General features: G+C 35.6%; 1 protein-coding gene and 1 long non-coding RNA gene across 6 annotated transcripts in view; both read left to right on the top strand.

Annotated features, from left to right (window-relative positions):
- LOC127987535 (CD276 antigen homolog) overlaps positions 1 to 17,989 on the top strand; it is a 31,505-nt gene extending 13,516 nt beyond the window's left edge. Inside the window, exons 4-5 of one of the 2 annotated variants that reach the window (XM_052589902.1) lie at positions 16,801 to 16,983; positions 17,014 to 17,986. In XM_052589902.1, the coding sequence (XP_052445862.1) occupies positions 16,801 to 16,983; positions 17,014 to 17,162 (332 nt within the window). In that variant the 3' untranslated portion in view covers positions 17,163 to 17,986. Of the gene's footprint in view, positions 1 to 16,800; positions 16,984 to 17,013 lie in introns of both variants that reach the window. The other variant, XM_052589903.1, reaches the window with a different exon arrangement.
- LOC127987537 (uncharacterized) lies at positions 4,656 to 16,794 on the top strand. Of its 4 annotated transcripts, none has more exons than XR_008161238.1 (3): positions 4,656 to 5,257; positions 16,512 to 16,552; positions 16,645 to 16,794. It is a non-coding gene; the product is annotated as an uncharacterized LOC127987537 (long non-coding RNA). The 4 variants fall into 4 exon arrangements; XR_008161236.1 differs by lacking the exon at positions 16,512 to 16,552 and adding an exon at positions 9,212 to 9,252 and having other exon boundaries at positions 4,657 to 5,257; XR_008161235.1 differs by lacking the exons at positions 16,512 to 16,552; positions 16,645 to 16,794 and adding exons at positions 9,212 to 9,252; positions 10,080 to 10,538 and having other exon boundaries at positions 5,102 to 5,257.
- Positions 17,990 to 18,203: the final 214 nt, after the last annotated feature.

Genomic DNA, 18,203 nt, shown 5'->3' with positions numbered 1-18,203 from the left:
CATTTAACCGAACCATAGTGCGCACACACACACACACACACACACAGTGAACACACACCTGGAGCACTGGGCATCATTTATGCTGCGGCGCTTGGGGAGCAATTGGGGGTTCGGTGCCTTACTCAAGGTCACCTCAGTCGTGATATTGCTGCCCCGAGACTCGAACCCACAACCCTAGTGTTAGGAGTCAAACTCTCTAACCACTAGGCCACAGCTTTGCCAAAAGAGTGCGTCAGCCCCTCCTCATGGACGACTGTCGCACACAAACAGAACCAAAACACAAAATAAAGTCCAAGCCTGGTCCTCTCTCGTCCCAACACTGCATCATTCCCTCCTTCAGTTCTCCTTCTGAAGCTCCTAAGCGAGACTCGATACCGGTGAATGGCGCAGGTGCTGCACCAGCCTCACTCCATTCCCAGGGCTCTCGTCACACAGTGTTTTACATTTAGCATTTTAGTATGTCCCAAAACCGTGCCTTAATAAGCATGCACTTATTATATTGTGAGGGAAAGCAAATATCTTTGCAAGAGAATGCAAAAGTTTTCCAAGATAATGCAAAAATTCCTCCCACCTCAAATTTTTTTACTCAGATTTTTTTCCACCACTATGACCCTTTAGGAGCTCCGTATAAACAGTTCCAAGTAAACTATACTTACAAGTTCCAAATTTAATTTCTACAAGCTTAAATTCAGTACTAACATAGAATTGACTTTATTTTTATTTTTAATTATTGCCTTAACTTAATTATTTAATGTAGTATTTACTTAACTACAAAATAATTTTTGTCAGTGTTCTTTAATATTCATTTTTGTAATGTTGTTATTGTTTGTCAATTCCTCATTGTTACTATGCACTTAAAATGCTTTGAGATGGATAGAAATGTTATTGCTGTGTGAATTTAGTCTTTTCAAAATTCATGTTTGCAATGTAGCTATTGTTTGATGTTTTTCATTGATACAGTCATATAGTCATATAGCGACTGATTACAATTCATAAATTATCTACCCAGCTCTGCTTCCCATCATACTTTTAGTTTGTGCAACTGCTAAATAAACTTTAAATACGTTGTTTTTGCGATTCTACTGACATCACAGCTAGTTAGAGAACATTTTTAACCAACATGATCACTGGTTATCAGTTCTGCGCCTCTCAAACAAGCCTGATGCCAATCTCAAGCTGTACTAGCTAAGATTAATAAAGCTAAAAGAACCTTTTTTGTTGTTTTTTTTTTCTGCAGATTCTGTTTCATCATTGTGTTTGCGGTGCTGATAAACAAAGGTGAGCATCTGAACTAAGTTTAAAAAAGGTAAATAAATGCCACTTGTATGGATGTCAGATTGTGTTTACAGATAAAGTATGAGTTTTTTCAGTGTCTCTGCAGGTGATTTTAAATTAAATTAAGTTGATGTAATTTAAAGGTAAAATAAATAATAATCATACAGAACTGAAATAAAAAAAAAACTTCAGTTTTGTCACAGGTACAGTACGCTCGCGCAACTTCAGTAAATGCAGGAAAGGGGCTCTTATTTTTGCGCCAGTACACCAACGGCTGTTCGCTTCCTGCTATGTGTGACTTAGATGTGTAGCTCTGCACTTCCAGGGCTGTACGGATGCCCGTGTCCAGCGCACAGATTTCGAAATACTTCCACACACAAATGACATGATAGCGAATGTTACCATAGGCGCGTTCTAATGTATGACATCAAAGTACCGTGAGAGCGATTCGAATGCATTGGATCCATGTGCTCTCTTATCGCGCTCACCGTACTTTGATGTCATACAGTGATCATTCTGTGCAGTGCTGCTTCAAGTTGAACGCACCTTGTAGTCAATGCCACGCATCCGTTAAAATCAGCCAAAAAAAGACCGCATCGGACAGAGGGGTGGACGCGGTCCTGTCCCAGGAGATAGAGGGTGTGAGCAGAACTCGTGAGCTGCTGCTTTTGGGGAAAAGCACTGCTTTGAAGCGTTATTTCTGTTTGTGCTGTAGTTGGGAGATGTGAATGTGCCCTTATGCACTTTTGTTTGTTTATTATTTTATTTGGAGGAAATAAACATAAGTCCCAGTCACGCCGATCCTTGTCTTCTCCTTTCAACCCATCCCTACTTGAACCTAACCACAATGATGTTTTCCATGATGGTGAAATTAGCATTGTTCTCCACACTCTTTCTAATAAGTGAGTTGAAGTGTTGTAACTGTATAGTGTTGGGTTTTTCTTGTGCATCAGCTAAAAGCATTTTTGTGTATTTGTTTTAGAGAATGTTCTGTCAATAAATGTAGAGGATTTACCATTTTGTGTTTTTGCTTTGATTGTTACTGGGTTATTAAGAGGTTATTATTATCATTATTATTTAATATACTAAACTTCAACTTTATTGCCAGAGATATATGACATTGAAGTATATTTTAGTTCACATGAATTGCTTATTCAGAAGTACATATTTACCATATTTCAAATCACATATAAAATATACTAAAGTCCCACTTAAGTGGTTAAAAAATATCACTCAAAAGTTAAACTAATTGCAATTAATGTAATTTTAAATTGTAATATATTTGAAATTAATTACAAATAATATGCATTTATGTGGTCAAAAACATTACATTTAATTCACACTTAGATTAAAGTGTATTTTAGTTCACATTAATTGCATGTCAATACATTAACAGTACACTTTAAGCATATTTTAAAGACACTAGAAGCAAAAAGGAACATATGATTGTTCATATAAAGATGTACTAAAAAGAGCCACTTAAGTCACACTTAAGTTGTTCAAAAAAAAATCACTCAAAAGTTCAACTTATTGCATTTAATATAAATTTAAAATGTGATACATTTGAAATTAATTACAAATACAATGTACTTAAGCGAAAAAACAAACAAACATATTTAATCTGCATTTATGTGTGTTCTTTTCAAGTATATTATTTCCGCAATAAGTACACTTTACAAAAGTATACTTAAGTGCACTTATTTAAAAAAATAAAAAAAGTTTTTTGACATGTCTTGTTCCATTCATGCAAAAAATGCATGTCCACTTCTGAGCTGTGAGCTATGACTAATTTATTGGACAATACAGACAAAACTACAATTTAAAATCAATCAGAGCTACTGAAATGTATCATATTTTTCTTTTCTTTTTTTTAAACAAAGCTTCATATTATGAGACAGCTACTTTCTACGATAGCTATATCTTGCAGTCAGAAATTAGATTTCTCTAAAAAAAAAAAAAAAAATGAATGAAGAATATGAAAAAAAAAAAAAACATTGAGGAATCGATTCTAGGAATAGAATCCTATAGATTCCAGAACCAGGAATCAAAATTGGACTCAATTCCAGAACTTTGGAACTTGTGTGTTCGAAGTTAACGCAGCACTGCACAGATCAAGCATATTCTGACTTGAAGCAGTGTATGCTGGTTAGAAATGTTGTCCTACTTGAGATGGTGCCAATGCCATGTAATTGTCATGTGTGGCATCAAAGTACCGAGATAGCGATTGGTAGCCAACTAACTCAGCCGCTGCAGTTTCTCCAGAACAGCTGCAGGAGGGTTAAGGCCAGAAGGGATACATATGGCGCTACTGGGCATGCGCACATCAATACAATATATTTTTTGTCACACTGTACAATAATCACTTTTTTTTTATTGTAAGGGGTAGGTTTAGGGTTGAGCTAGGTGGTTGCCGTGATTTTGCCAAGTAAGACATGTTCCTGGATCAACATCTTCTGATGATCAACATTACTGTCCAAAAATATAGAATTGACCCAATCCCAATCCCTACCCCTAAACCTAACCTTACCCATCATTTATTCCTAAAATCAGTGGGAAATAATAGCTGATTAACAAGGGTGTAGAAGCACCTGACTCTGATTGTAAGCCTAAAATAGATATTTTCTGAAAAGTTATATCTCAGTTCTGATTGGTTGATTGGAAATGTTGTTCCAGGATCAACAAGGATATTGATCCAGGAACATGTTGTACTTTGTGAAATCACGCTAGCCGAGCTAGGTGTAGACATTAATAAAGCACAATCTAAGTAAAAAATTAAATTTCATTGTTCGTTTCCGATCAGAGTTGTAAAAAGTGTTTCTGTTGCTCATGAAAACGTTTCAGAAACGTCTGTGTATTATATTGCACAATACTGCATTATATTCACTTCATCTGTGATAGAGCTGAAAGTGTCCGGCTTGACAGCTCCATTTCAACTACGTTCCCGACTGCAAGCGTCTAATCTCGTTGACCGCTATCTGTCGAATACATCTTTTGAAAGCTCCAAAGATCAAAGAATGTCGCAACTCTGGTTTTCAGCGGCTCTGCAAATGTCATTCCTTCTCCGATTATGTCAGTTTAACAGCAGTGGGCAGAATAATAACTGATTAATCGCACCCCTCCAACGGTTTGCTGAAAGTCGGAGAAGGAGAGGAAGTGTGATAGAAAAACTGCTCTCTATTCAATAATAGGTGTTCGAATTGAAACATCGTTGCGAAGATAGATCAGTTTATGACATCAAAGTACCGCGACAGCGTTTCGAAAGAATAATGAGTCATCTGCTCTCTAATCGCCCTCGCCGTACTTTGACATCATACACCGATCGATCTGCGCAGAACTGCTTCAAGTCAACATGCCTATACGTATTCTGTTTCAGTTGGAAATATGTCACAACACTGAAAAGGCGACTGCAACTCCCAGTTCACACTGTAAATGTTGTTAGAGATACAATCATACGCCCCGATTATGTTTACATGTTTGGCAATAAAAAATAAAATAAAAACAAAAAACTTTTTAAAACTTTTCAAATAAATAAATAAATAAATCACACATACTTTATATAGGCTAGGTATATAATTCATGCATGTCTCGTCTAAGTAGCTCACAATTTGCGTTTTTTTATGTTATGGTAATATTTTACTTTGCGTTACATTGTAATGAATTTTTTTTCTGATATTTCTTACAAGGAGCTCTAAAACACTTTATATTTCAGTAGAAATCATGTTTGTTTTTGAAAGGGTGTATATGGGAGAATGGAGAAACACGCCATCGGGTGTAGTTCCAATTATCCACCAGCAGGGACTTAACATTTACAGTCACTTCCCGAGCCTCTTTATTACCGGAAGTGACAAAGAGGCTGGGGAAGTGACTGTAAATGTGCTCTTACTTTTTTTTTCTCCCGGAAACGGCAAAGCGTTAGATACCTTCTGTTTTCGCAAATTATGTATTAGCTAAATGAATTATTTCGGGACAACATGATCATCGGGTATGTTCATAATTTCTACATGATATTCGGTTTTCACATAACGAGCCGTATCGTGCTTCCCACATATTTCGGATCTGCCGCGAAATGTGCAAAGTGAAAGTTTGCTCGCTCGTATTTGGCCTGGTTTATTTAAACTAGCATTAACAAACAACTTAGTAAACAAACAAACAAACTCCTCTCAAGGTCATTAATGCATTTATCGTGGTTTAATTAAATAGCCATTAGCGAGTTGCAGGTTATCACAGATATCTGTTGTAGCCATTCGCATTAGCACGTTATTTTGTCTTTGCGGCGTGATGCATGTGCTGTTATTCTTATTTTTTGATAGTAATTTGATTGACAGAGACGGAGACCATGCATTCAACATATTAAATATTTGACCAGTAGGGTAAGATGGGTGAAGATGCTCCCTTATGAACAAAATTTACAGCTAAGTCATATTCAGAGTTTGGCAATCTACAGAATAATTAGGCCTATGCAACATCCAGTATATTGTTAAGAGAAATAAATAGAAGCTTTTAATTCAGTTATACATTTTGACAATGAAGTTAATATTTATAACCTATTTAATGTACATTTTTATAAAAATCAGATGGAATTTAGCATATTAGAAGAATTTAAATTTCCACACACACACACACACACACACACACACATATATATATATATATATATATATATATATATATATATATATATATGTATATGTATATATATATATGTATATATATATGTATATATATGTATATATATATATATATATATATATATATATATATATAATTTTATTTATTTATTTATTTTTTACTTAGTCAAGGTTAATAAGAGAGCAATTATTTGAGGGATGTTTCAAGATTTAGTGAATTCTATGCAGGGCTACGTAATCAGACTCCATAACTCAAGTACTCATAATAAGTGTAAATTTAAAAAAAAAAAAACTCGTAATCAGACTACAGCTATTTTTTATAGATTACATGATTACATATTATTTGCACAATGGTAAGAAGTTGTATAGAATTGATTTATTCTAAAATTTCCTTTTTTAAACATTTATATTTTTTAATGGTTTTTTAATGTGGCGCTCAGAAGAAATCAGCAACAAGAAAAAAAAAAGTTTTTTTTCACTTCCTGTTTACTTTAAGTTAAGTTCACAATAGAGCGGTTCATAGAGTTTTATTTTGAACGTGGATAAAATAGCATTCTTATAAATGTACAGCTTTGGGACATAATAAAACCTGTAAAACATTCGATGACTAAATTCAGTGCACACCTTATTAATAAAGAAAACAGACATGCAGAATAGCCTAGAATATGAACATAACCTGCTCAATTGCACTTTAAGTGTATGCCTCATAGAAAGAAAACACTTTATTAATGGACTAAGACTGTGTTATAAAAAGACAGAATTCAGTATACACTTTATTAATAAATTATACATGAAAGCAGATAAGCCCAGAAGAACAAGTGTTTTCCTCCCATAAAGAAAACGTGGATTAATGAAGGTTCACAACTGCATGCAAGTCATCTGCGATTATGAAAGCGATATTGCGTAGTTTTTCAGTGAACTACAGCTCTGTGTAGTAAGTGCGACTCCATTTGAAAGCAGGTGATGGGACATTTCCCACTAATCACAGATCCAGCTTTACTGACGAGACACACATGACAATCGCATGCGATTAATCGTGCAGCCCTAATGTACACTTAATATTGCCTTTTTTGTTAAACTGTTAGGCCTATATAAAATAAATGTCACATATGCAATATTTTGGATATTCAGGGAAAATTGCATTCTTGGTTCCAGAGTGAAATGAGAGCGTAACAGTGTTTGCTTTATAACATTTCTAATAATCTTTTATATTATTGAATCTTCAAACTGAATTCAAAATCGAATAATGCCCTGCTGTAGCTTAAGTGACGGAGTATATTGTCTCAGGGATTTGATCGCGCTAGCGCCTCATGCGCACATATTCATTGCAAGTGCTGCCTGTTTATTATTAAAATAAATAAACACCAATACAGATATAATGTTACACAGTCAATTTAAATTAATCAGTATTATGTCTGTGCCGTATCGTGAGCCCCGACCTACTCCAGTGCAGCACATTTTTGTTCATTATGAAATTTTTTTCTGTTGATATTGGAACGTTAACAATAAGTTGGAAAGTTAACAATAAGTTGGAAAGTTAACAATATTAGAAAGTCCAGTTAACAATAACGGTTTAGCTTCAAATACATTGCGAATATGGAAACATTTGGATATGGGATGAATAATAGCGGTAGGCTACATGAGCCCATACTTTCAGTTTCGCATTACATTAGGTTTGGGAAGAAAATGCATCTGTTCTCCTGGGCTTACTTTCTTTCATGTGTAATTTTTGATAAACTGTATCCTGAATTTGGTATTTTTATGCTACTGTCTTAGTCCATTAATTAAGCATTTTCTTTCTATGAGGGACAGCCTACGCTTAAAGTGCAATTTACTGGGTTATGTTCATATTCTGGGCTATTCTGCTTGTCTGTCTGATTTAATAATATGGTGTGTAATCTGTGTACTGAATTTAGTCATCCAGTGTGTAACAAACGTTCTTAGTCTCGGGAAGGAGGCGGGAACCGGCGAACATTCAAACAAAAGTTTAATAATAAAATATACCTAAATGAAGTGTAGTGACATACAGCCAAGTATGCTGACCCATACTCAGAATTTGTGTTCTGCATTTAACCGAACCATAGTGCGCACACACACACACACACACACACAGTGAACACACACCTGGAGCACTGGGCATCATTTATGCTGTGGCGCTTGGGGAGCAATTGGGGGTTCGGTGCCTTACTCAAGGTCACCTCAGTCGTGATATTGCTGCCCCGAGACTCGAACCCACAACCCTAGTGTTAGGAGTCAAACTCTCTAACCACTAGGCCACAGCTTTGCCAAAAGAGTGCGTCAGCCCCTCCTCATGGACGACTGTCGCACACAAACAGAACCAAAACACAAAATAAAGTCCAAGCCTGGTCCTCTCTCGTCCCAACACTGCATCATTCCCTCCTTCAGTTCTCCTTCTGAAGCTCCTAAGCGAGACTCGATACCGGTGAATGGCGCAGGTGCTGCACCAGCCTCACTCCATTCCCAGGGCTCTCGTCACACAGTGTTTTACATTTAGCATTTTAGTATGTCCCAAAACCGTGCCTTAATAAGCATGCACTTATTATATTGTGAGGGAAAGCAAATATCTTTGCAAGAGAATGCAAAAGTTTTCCAAGATAATGCAAAAATTCCTCCCACCTCAAATTTTTTTACTCAGATTTTTTTCCACCACTATGACCCTTTAGGAGCTCCGTATAAACAGTTCCAAGTAAAATATACTTACAAGTTCCAAATTTAATTTCTACAAGCTTAAATTCAGTACTAACATAGAATTGACTTTATTTTTATTTTTAATTATTGCCTTAACTTAATTATTTAATGTAGTATTTACTTAACTACAAAATCATTTTTATCAGTGTTCTTTAATATTCATTTTTGTAATGTTGTTATTGTTTGTCAATTCCTCATTGTTACTATGCACTTAAAATGCTTTGAGATGGATAGAAATGTTATTGCTGTGTGAATTTAGTCTTTTCAAAATTCATGTTTGCAATGTAGCTATTGTTTGATGTTTTTCATTGATACAGTCATATAGTCATATAGCGACTGATTACAATTCATAAATTATCTACCCAGCTCTGCTTCCCATCATACTTTTAGTTTGTGCAACTGCTAAATAAACTTTAAATACGTTGTTTTTGCGATTCTACTGACATCACAGCTAGTTAGAGAACATTTTTAACCAACATGATCACTGGTTATCAGTTCTGCGCCTCTCAAACAAGCCTGATGCCAATCTCAAGCTGTACTAGCTAAGATTAATAAAGCTAAAATAACCTTTTTTGTTGTTTTTTTTTTTTTTTCTGCAGATTCTGTTTCATCATTGTGTTTGCGGTGCTGATAAACAAAGGTGAGCATCTGAACTAAGTTTAAAAAAGGTAAATAAATGCCACTTGTATGGATGTCAGATTGTGTTTACAGATAAAGTATGAGTTTTTTCAGTGTCTCTGCAGGTGATTTTAAATTAAATTAAGTTGATGTAATTTAAAGGTAAAATAAATAATAATCATACAGAACTGAAATAAAAAAAAAACTTTCAGTTTTGTCACAGGTACAGTACGCTCGCGCAACTTCAGTAAATGCAGGAAAGGGGCTCTTATTTTTGCGCCAGTACACCAACGGCTGTTCGCTTCCTGCTATCTGTGACTTAGATGTGTAGCTCTGCACTTCCAGGGCTGTACGGATGCCCGTGTCCAGCGCACAGATTTCGAAATACTTCCACACACAAATGACATGATAGCGAATGTTACCATAGGCGCGTTCTAATGTATGACATCAAAGTACCGTGAGAGCGATTCGAATGCATTGGATCCATGTGCTCTCTTATCGCGCTCACCGTACTTTGATGTCATACAGTGATCATTCTGTGCAGTGCTGCTTCAAGTTGAACGCACCTTGTAGTCAATGCCACGCATCCGTTAAAATCAGCCAAAAAAAGACCAAAAACCTTTTTTAAGCAAAAACCGGCCGGTTCCGATTTATGGCCGGTCAACCGGTGCACCCCTACCTAATTATTCGGACCTCGCAAGCCAGATGACTGATCTAACTAAAAAGGAAGTACCAGATACGGTCCAGTGGATGGAGAAGTGCCAGCAGGCTTTTACTCAGATTAAGGCTGTTCTGTGTGGTTGACCACTCTTGAATGCCCCTGACTTTTCCCTCCCTTTTATTCTACAGACAGACACATCGGACAGAGGGGTGGACGCGGTCCTGTCCCAGGAGATAGAGGGTGTGAGCAGAACTCGTGAGCTGCTGCTTTTGGGGAAAAGCACTGCTTTGAAGCGTTATTTCTGTTTGTGCTGTAGTTGGGAGATGTGAATGTGCCCTTGTGCACTTTTGTTTGTTTATTATTTTATTTGGAGGAAATAAACATAAGTCCCAGTCACGCCGATCCTTGTCTTCTCCTTTCAACCCATCCCTACTTGAACCTAACCACAATGATGTTTTCCATGATGGTGAAATTAGCATTGTTCTCCAGACTCTTTCTAAGAAGTGAGTTGAAGTGTTGTAACTGTATAGTGTTGGGTTTTTCTTGTGCATCAGCTAAAAGCATTTTTGTGTATTTGTTTTAGAGATTGTTCTGTCAATAAATGTAGAGGATTTACCATTTTGTGTTTTTGCTTTGATTGTTACTGGGTTATTAAGAGGTTATTATTATCATTATTATTTAATATACTAAACTTCAACTTTATTGCCAGAGATATATGACATTGAAGTATATTTTAGTTCACATTAATTGCTTATTCAGAAGTACATATTTACCATATTTCAAATCACATATAAAATATACTAAAGTCCCACTTAAGTGGTTAAAAAATATCACTCAAAAGTTAAACTAATTGCAATTAATGTAATTTTAAATTGTAATATATTTGAAATTAATTACAAATAATATGCATTTATGTGGTCAAAAACATTACATTTAATTCACACTTAGATTAAAGTGTATTTTAGTTCACATTAATTGCAAGTCAATACATTAACAGTACACTTTAAGCATATTTTAAAGACACTAGAAGCAAAAAGGAACATATGATTGTTCATATAAAGATGTACTAAAAAGAGCCACTTAAGTCACACTTAAGTTGTTCAAAAAAAAATCACTCAAAAGTTCAACTTATTGCATTTAATATAAATTTAAAATGTGATACATTTGAAATTAATTACAAATACAATGTACTTAAGCGAAAAAACAAACAAACATATTTAATCTGCATTTATGTGTGTTCTTTTCAAGTATATTATTTCCGCAATAAGTACACTTTATAAAAGTATACTTAAGTGCACTTATTTAAAAAAAAAAAAATGTCTTGTTCCATTCATGCAAAAAATGCATGTCCACTTCTGAGCTGTGAGCTATGACTAATTTATTGGACAATACAGACAAAACTACAATTTAAAATCAATCAGAGCTACTGAAATGTATCATATTTTTCTTTTCTTTTTTTAAACAAAGCTTCATATTATGAGACAGCTACTTTCTACGATAGCTATATCTTGCAGTCAGAAATTAGATTTCTCTAAAAAAAAAAAAAAAATGAATGAAGAATATGAAAAAAAAAAAAAAACAGTGAGGAATCGATTCTAGGAATAGAATCCTATAGATTCCAGAACCAGGAATCAAAATTGGACTCAATTCCAGAACTTTGGAACTTCTGTTCGAAGTTAACGCAGCACTGCACAGATCGAGCATATTCTGACTTGAAGCAGTGTATGCTGGTTAGAAATGTTGTCCTACTTGAGATGGTGCCAATGCCATGTAACTGTCATGTGTGGCATCAAAGTACCGAGATAGCGATTGGTAGCCAACTAACTCAGCCGCTGCAGTTTCTCCAGAACAGCTGCAGGAGGGTTAAGGCCAGAAGGGATACATATGGCGCTACTGGGCATGCGCACATCAATACAATATATTTTTTGTCACACTGTACAATAATCACTTTTTTTTATTGTAAGGGGTAGGTTTAGGGTTGAGTTAGGTGGTTGCCGTGATTTTGCCAAGTAAGACATGTTCCTGGATCAACATCTTCTGATGATCAACATTACTGTCCAAAAATATAGAATTGACCCAATCCCAATCCCTACCCCTACCCCTAAACCTAACCTTACCCATCATTTATTCCTAAAATCAGTGGGAAATAATAGCTGATTAACAAGGGTGTAGAAGCACCTGACTCTGATTGTAAGCCTAAAATAGATATTTTCTGAAAAGTTATATCTCAGTTCTGATTGGTTGATTGGAAATGTTGTTCCAGGATCAACAAGGATATTGATCCAGGAACATGTTGTACTTTGTGAAATCACGCTAGCCGAGCTAGGTGTAGACGTTAATAAAGCACAATCTAAGTAAAAAATTAAATTTCATTGTTCGTTTCCGATCAGAGTTGTAAAAAGTGTTTCTGTTGCTCATGAAAACGTTTCAGAAACGTCTGTGTATTATATTGCACAATACTGCATTATATTCACTTCATCTGTGATAGAGCTGAAAGTGTCCAGCTTGACGGCTCCATTTCAACTACGTCCCCGACTGCAAGCGTCTAATCTCGTTGACCGCTATCTGTCGAATACATCTTTTGAAAGCTCCAAAGATCAAAGAATGTCGCAACTCTGGTTTTCAGCGGCTCTGCAAATGTCATTCCTTCTCCGATTATGTCAGTTTAACAGCAGTGGGCAGAATAATAACTGATTAATCGCACCCCTCCAACGGTTTGCTGAAAGTGGGAGAAGGAGAGGAAGTGTGACAGAAAAACTGCCCCCTATTCAATAATAGGTGTTCGAATTGAAACATGCCTATATTCTGTTTCAGTTGGAAATATGTCACAACACTGAAAAGGCGACTGCAACTCCCAGTTCACACTGTAAATGTTGTTAGAGATACAATCATACGCCCCGATTATGTTTACATGTTTGGCAATAAAAAATAAAATAAAAACAAAAAACTTTTTAAAACTTTTCAAATAAATAAATAAATAAATCACACATACTTTATATAGGCTAGGTATATAATTCATGCATGTCTCGTCTAAGTAGCTCACAATTTGCGTTTTTTTATGTTATGGTAATATTTTACTTTGCGTTACATTGTAATGAATTTTTTTTCTGATATTTCTTACAAGGAGCTCTAAAACACTTTATATTTCAGTAGAAATCATGTTTGTTTTTGAAAGGGTGTATATGGGAGAATGGAGAAACACGCCATCGGGTGTAGTTCCAATTATCCACCAGCAGGGACTTAACATTTACAGTCACTTCCCGAGCCTCTTTATTACCGGAAGTGACAAAGAGGCTGGGGAAGTGACTGTAAATGTGCTCTTACTTTTTTTTTCTCCCGGAAACGGCAAAGCGTTAGATACCTTCTGTTTTCGCAAATTATGTATTAGCTAAATGAATTATTTCGGGACAACATGATCATCGGGTATGTTCATAATTTCTACATGATATTCGGTTTTCACATAACGAGCCGTATCGTGCTTCCCACATATTTCGGATCTGCCGCGAAATGTGCAAAGTGAAAGTTTGCTCGCTCGTATTTGGCCTGGTTTATTTAAACTAGCATTAACAAACAACTTAGTAAACAAACAAACAAACTCCTCTCAAGGTCATTAATGCATTAATCGTGGTTTAATTAAATAGCGATTAGCGAGTTGCAGGTTATCACAGATATCTGTTGTAGCCATTCGCATTAGCACGTTATTTTGTCTTTGCGGCGTGATGCATGTGCTGTTATTCTTATTTTTTGATAGTAATTTGATTGACAGAGACGGAGACCATGCATTCAACATATTAAATATTTGACCAGTAGGGTAAGATGGGTGAAGATGCTCCCTTATGAACAAAATTTACAGCTAAGTCATATTCAGAGTTTGGCAATCTACAGAATAATTAGGCTTATGCAACATCCAGTATATTGTTAAGAGAAATAAATAGAAGTTTTTAATTCAGTTATACATTTTGACAATGAAGTTAATATTTATAACCTATTTAATGTACATTTTTATAAAAATCAGATGGAATTTAGCATATTAGAATAATTTAAATTTCCACACACACACACACACACACACACACACACACACACACATATATATATATATATATATATATATATATATATGTTTATGTATATATATATATGTATATGTATGTATGTATATATATATATATATATATATATATATATATATATATATATATATATATATATATATATATATATATAATTTTATTTATTTATTTATTTTTTACTTAGTCAAGGTTAATAAGAGAGCAATTATTTGAGGGATGTTTCAAGATTTAGTGAATTCTATGCAGGGCTACGTAATCAGACTCCATAACTCAAGTACGCATAATAAGTGTAAATTAAAAAAAAAAAAAACTCGTAATCAGACTACAGCTATTTTTTATAGATTACATGATTACATATTATTTGCACAATGGTAAGAAGTTGTATAGAATTGATTTATTCTAAAATTTCCTTTTTTAAACATTTATATTTTTTAATGGTTTTTTAATGTGGCGCTCAGAAGAAATCAGCAACAAGAAAAAAAAAAGTTTTTTTTCACTTCCTGTTTACTTTAAGTTAAGTTCACAATAGAGCGGTTCATAGAGTTTTATTTTGAACTTGGATAAAATAGCATTCTTATAAAGGTACAGCTTTGGGACGTAATAAAACCTGTAAAACATTGGATGACTAAATTCAGTGCACACCTTATTAATAAAGAAAACAGACATGCAGAATAGCCTAGAATATGAACATAACCTGCTCAATTGCACTTTAAGTGTATCCCTCATAGAAAGAAAACACTTTATTAATGGACTAAGACTGTGTTATAAAAAGACAGAATTCAGTATACACTTTATTAATAAATTATACATGAAAGCAGATAAGCCCAGAAGAACAAGTGTTTTCCTCCCATAAAGAAAACGTGGATTAATGAAGGTTCACAACTGCATGCAAGTCATCTGCGATTATGAAAGCGATATTGCGTAGTTTTTCAGTGAACTACAGCTCTGTGTAGTAAGTGCGACTCCATTTGAAAGCAGGTGATGGGACATTTCCCACTAATCACAGATCCAGCTTTACTGACCAGACACACATGACAATCGCATGCGATTAATCGTGCAGCCCTAATGTACACTTAATATTGCCTTTTTTGTTAAACTGTTAGGCCTATATAAAATAAATGTCACATATGCAATATTTTGGATATTCAGGGAAAATTGCATTCTCGGTTCCAGAGTGAAATGAGAGCGTAACAGTGTTTGCTTTATAACATTTCTAATAATCTTTTATATTATTGAATTTTCAAACTGAATTCAAAATCGAATAATGCCCTGCTGTAGCTTAAGTGACGGAGTATTTTGTCTCAAGGATTTGATCGCGCTAGCGCCTCATGCGCACATATTCATTGCAAGTGCTGCCTGTTTATTATTAAAATAAATAAACACCAATACAGATATAATGTTACACAGTCAATTTAAATTAATCAGTATTATGTCTGTGCCGTATCGTGAGCCCCGACCTACTCCAGTGCGGCACATTTTTGTTCATTATGATTTTTCTTCCTGTTGATATTGGAATGTACAAAGCCCAGTTATTTTAATCAATAATGGTTTAGCTTCAAATACATTGCGAATATGAAAACATTTGGATATGTGATGAATAATAGCGGTAGGCTACGTGAGCCCATACTTTCAGTTCCGCATTACATTAGGTTTGGGAAGAAAATGCGTCTGTTCTTCTGGACTTACTTCCTTTCATGTGTAATTTTTTAATAAACTGTATCCTGAATTCGTCATTTTTATGCTACTGTCTTAGTCCATTAATTAAGCGTTTTCTTTCTATGAGGGACAGCCTACGCTTAAAGTGCAATTTACTGGGTTATGTTCATATTCTGGGCTATTCTGCTTGTCTGTCTGATTTAATAATATGGTGTGTAATCTGTGTACTGAATTTAGTAATTTAGTCCAGTGTGTAACAAACGTTCATAGTCTCGGGAAGGAGGCGGCGGGAACTGGCGAACATTCAAACAAAACTTTAATAATAAAATATACCTATAAAGAAGTGTAGTGACATACAGCCAAGTATGCTGACCCATACTCAGGATTTGTGTTCTGCATTTAACCGAACCATAGTGCACACACACACACCCTTAGCACTGGGCATCATTTATGCTGCGGTGCCTGGTGAACAGTTGGGGGTTCGGTGCCTTGCTCAAGGGCACCTCAGTCGTGATATTGCTGCCCCGAGACTCAAACCCACAACCCTAGTGTTAGGAGTCAAACTCTCTAACCACTAGGCCACAGCTTCACCAAAAGAGTGTGTCAGCCCCTCCTCATGGACGACTGTCGCACACAAACAGAACCAAAACACAAAATAAAGTCCAAGCCTGGTCCCATCATACTTTTAGTTTTTGCAACTGGTAAACAAACTTTGCATACGTTGTTTTTGCGATTCTACTGACATCACAGCTATTTCTAGAACTTTTTTAACCAACATGATCACTGGTTATCAGTTCTGCGCCTCTCAAACAAGCCTGATGCCAATATCAAGTTGTACTAGCTAAGACTAATAAAGCTAAAATAACTTTTTGTTTTGTTTTGTTTCTGCAGATTCTGTTTCATCATTGTGTTTGCGGTGCTGATAAACAAAGGTGAGCATATGAACTAAGTTTAAAAAAGGTAAATTAATGCCACTTGTATGGATGTCAGATTCTGTTTACAGTTAAAGTATGTGTTTTTTCAGTCTCTCTGCAGCTCACAGTAGAGGTCACAGTAGAGGGTTTCATCGGTGGTTCTGTTCTCCTGCCGTGTTCTTCAACTCAACATGATCTTAAACTTCAAGACACTGATGTGTTTTGGAGAAACAAAGCTAGTGAGTCTATTTGTGATTTAATTAAAGGTACAGAATCTTTAGAGTCACAGGACCCACGGTATAAGAATAGAGTGCAAACTTTCCCTGACGAGTATAAGAGAGGAAACTTCTCCATCAAACTAAGCGATCTCACTCACGCTGATGCAGGAGAGTTCAACTGCTTCATCACACCCTCAGATGAACGAGTGACTGTACAACTGATCATCAAAGGTGGTCCCACCCCACCCCCACCCCCCACAGAATCAACAGATCAAGAAAACCATGGACCAGAAACACAAATATTAGACTGGTGGAAGATATTACTGATCTGTGTTTTTACTCTATTACCTGTTTTCGGTTTGTCCTATTTCATATTTCAGCAGAGAAAAAGAACTCAGGCTCCCATATAGAAAGAACAGTAGTAAACTTAAAGTTGCATTAGCCTCACTTTCTCATTTTCTAACTTTATCGCACCTTTAATGTTACTTTTAGTCAAATTTGTCCCGCTTTCATTGTTTCTTTCTGGTGTATAATACTGCTAAGGCCTCTTGCACCTCATGTGTTAGCAGTGGATGTTCTCTGGCATCCATTGTAACTAATGTTCTCATCAGAAGTGTTACTGGCATGTCTTGCAAAATCACATTTTATGTTGCAGTTTCAGTGAAGCACATCTGATGCTGTGCTCCCCTTACAGTGTGAAAAAAGCATTACACTGTTTTGTGCTGTGATATTCTTTGTGTTGACATGTATAAATGGTATGCTCTCATTTGTATTTGTATTTTTGTTGTTGTTTTTTTTTTGGACAGGCAATCCAGTCACACTGTGAAATGTCATGTGACCTAATCAGTGACTGAATGAATGCACGTGTGTTTTTTTTTTTTTTTTCTGTTTTAATAAAAATGCACCAGTCAGAGCGACTGTGCGGTTGGTAAAGACGTATCTTCTCGTCTGTTATTTAGCGTACTCTGTCAACAGGTTATGGGCCCAGAGCAAGGTATACAATGTTTTGAGTGTTAAGACACTGGGTGAAAGTCGCGACGGATAAAGCGTGTACCCGAGTCTTTCAACATGAGAAGAAGAGAAAAAGAAACTGTGACAAGCCGATGGTCTCGTTTAATCTTTGATGGAGATGAGAAAAACTATGAGCTATGGGAGACAAAGTTTTTGGGACATCTTTATATGCAAGGACTGAAAGAGACTATTTTAAGTGAGTCTTTTGAGGAAGACGAGCAGAGGGGTTATCAGGATGTCATGTTTGGGGGGGCAACATAAACAACTGAAAAAATCGGTGGAAAATTAAGCTATACTACACACAATCTGTTTTAGTGCATATCTTTTTCTAAGCCAGGAACCCAGAGATAGGCACAGGGCCTCTTAGACTATAGGGCTGTCACATAAAAGTTAGTTAAACCCGGTCAACATTAATAATATGATGATGATATTATTATTAT

This window comes from Carassius gibelio, chromosome B22 (assembly GCF_023724105.1).
Source record: "Carassius gibelio isolate Cgi1373 ecotype wild population from Czech Republic chromosome B22, carGib1.2-hapl.c, whole genome shotgun sequence".
In the NCBI taxonomy this organism is placed as follows: domain Eukaryota; kingdom Metazoa; phylum Chordata; class Actinopteri; order Cypriniformes; family Cyprinidae; genus Carassius; species Carassius gibelio.
Note: the sequence above shows the minus strand (reverse complement) of the source record. Positions and strands in the feature narration are given on the sequence as shown.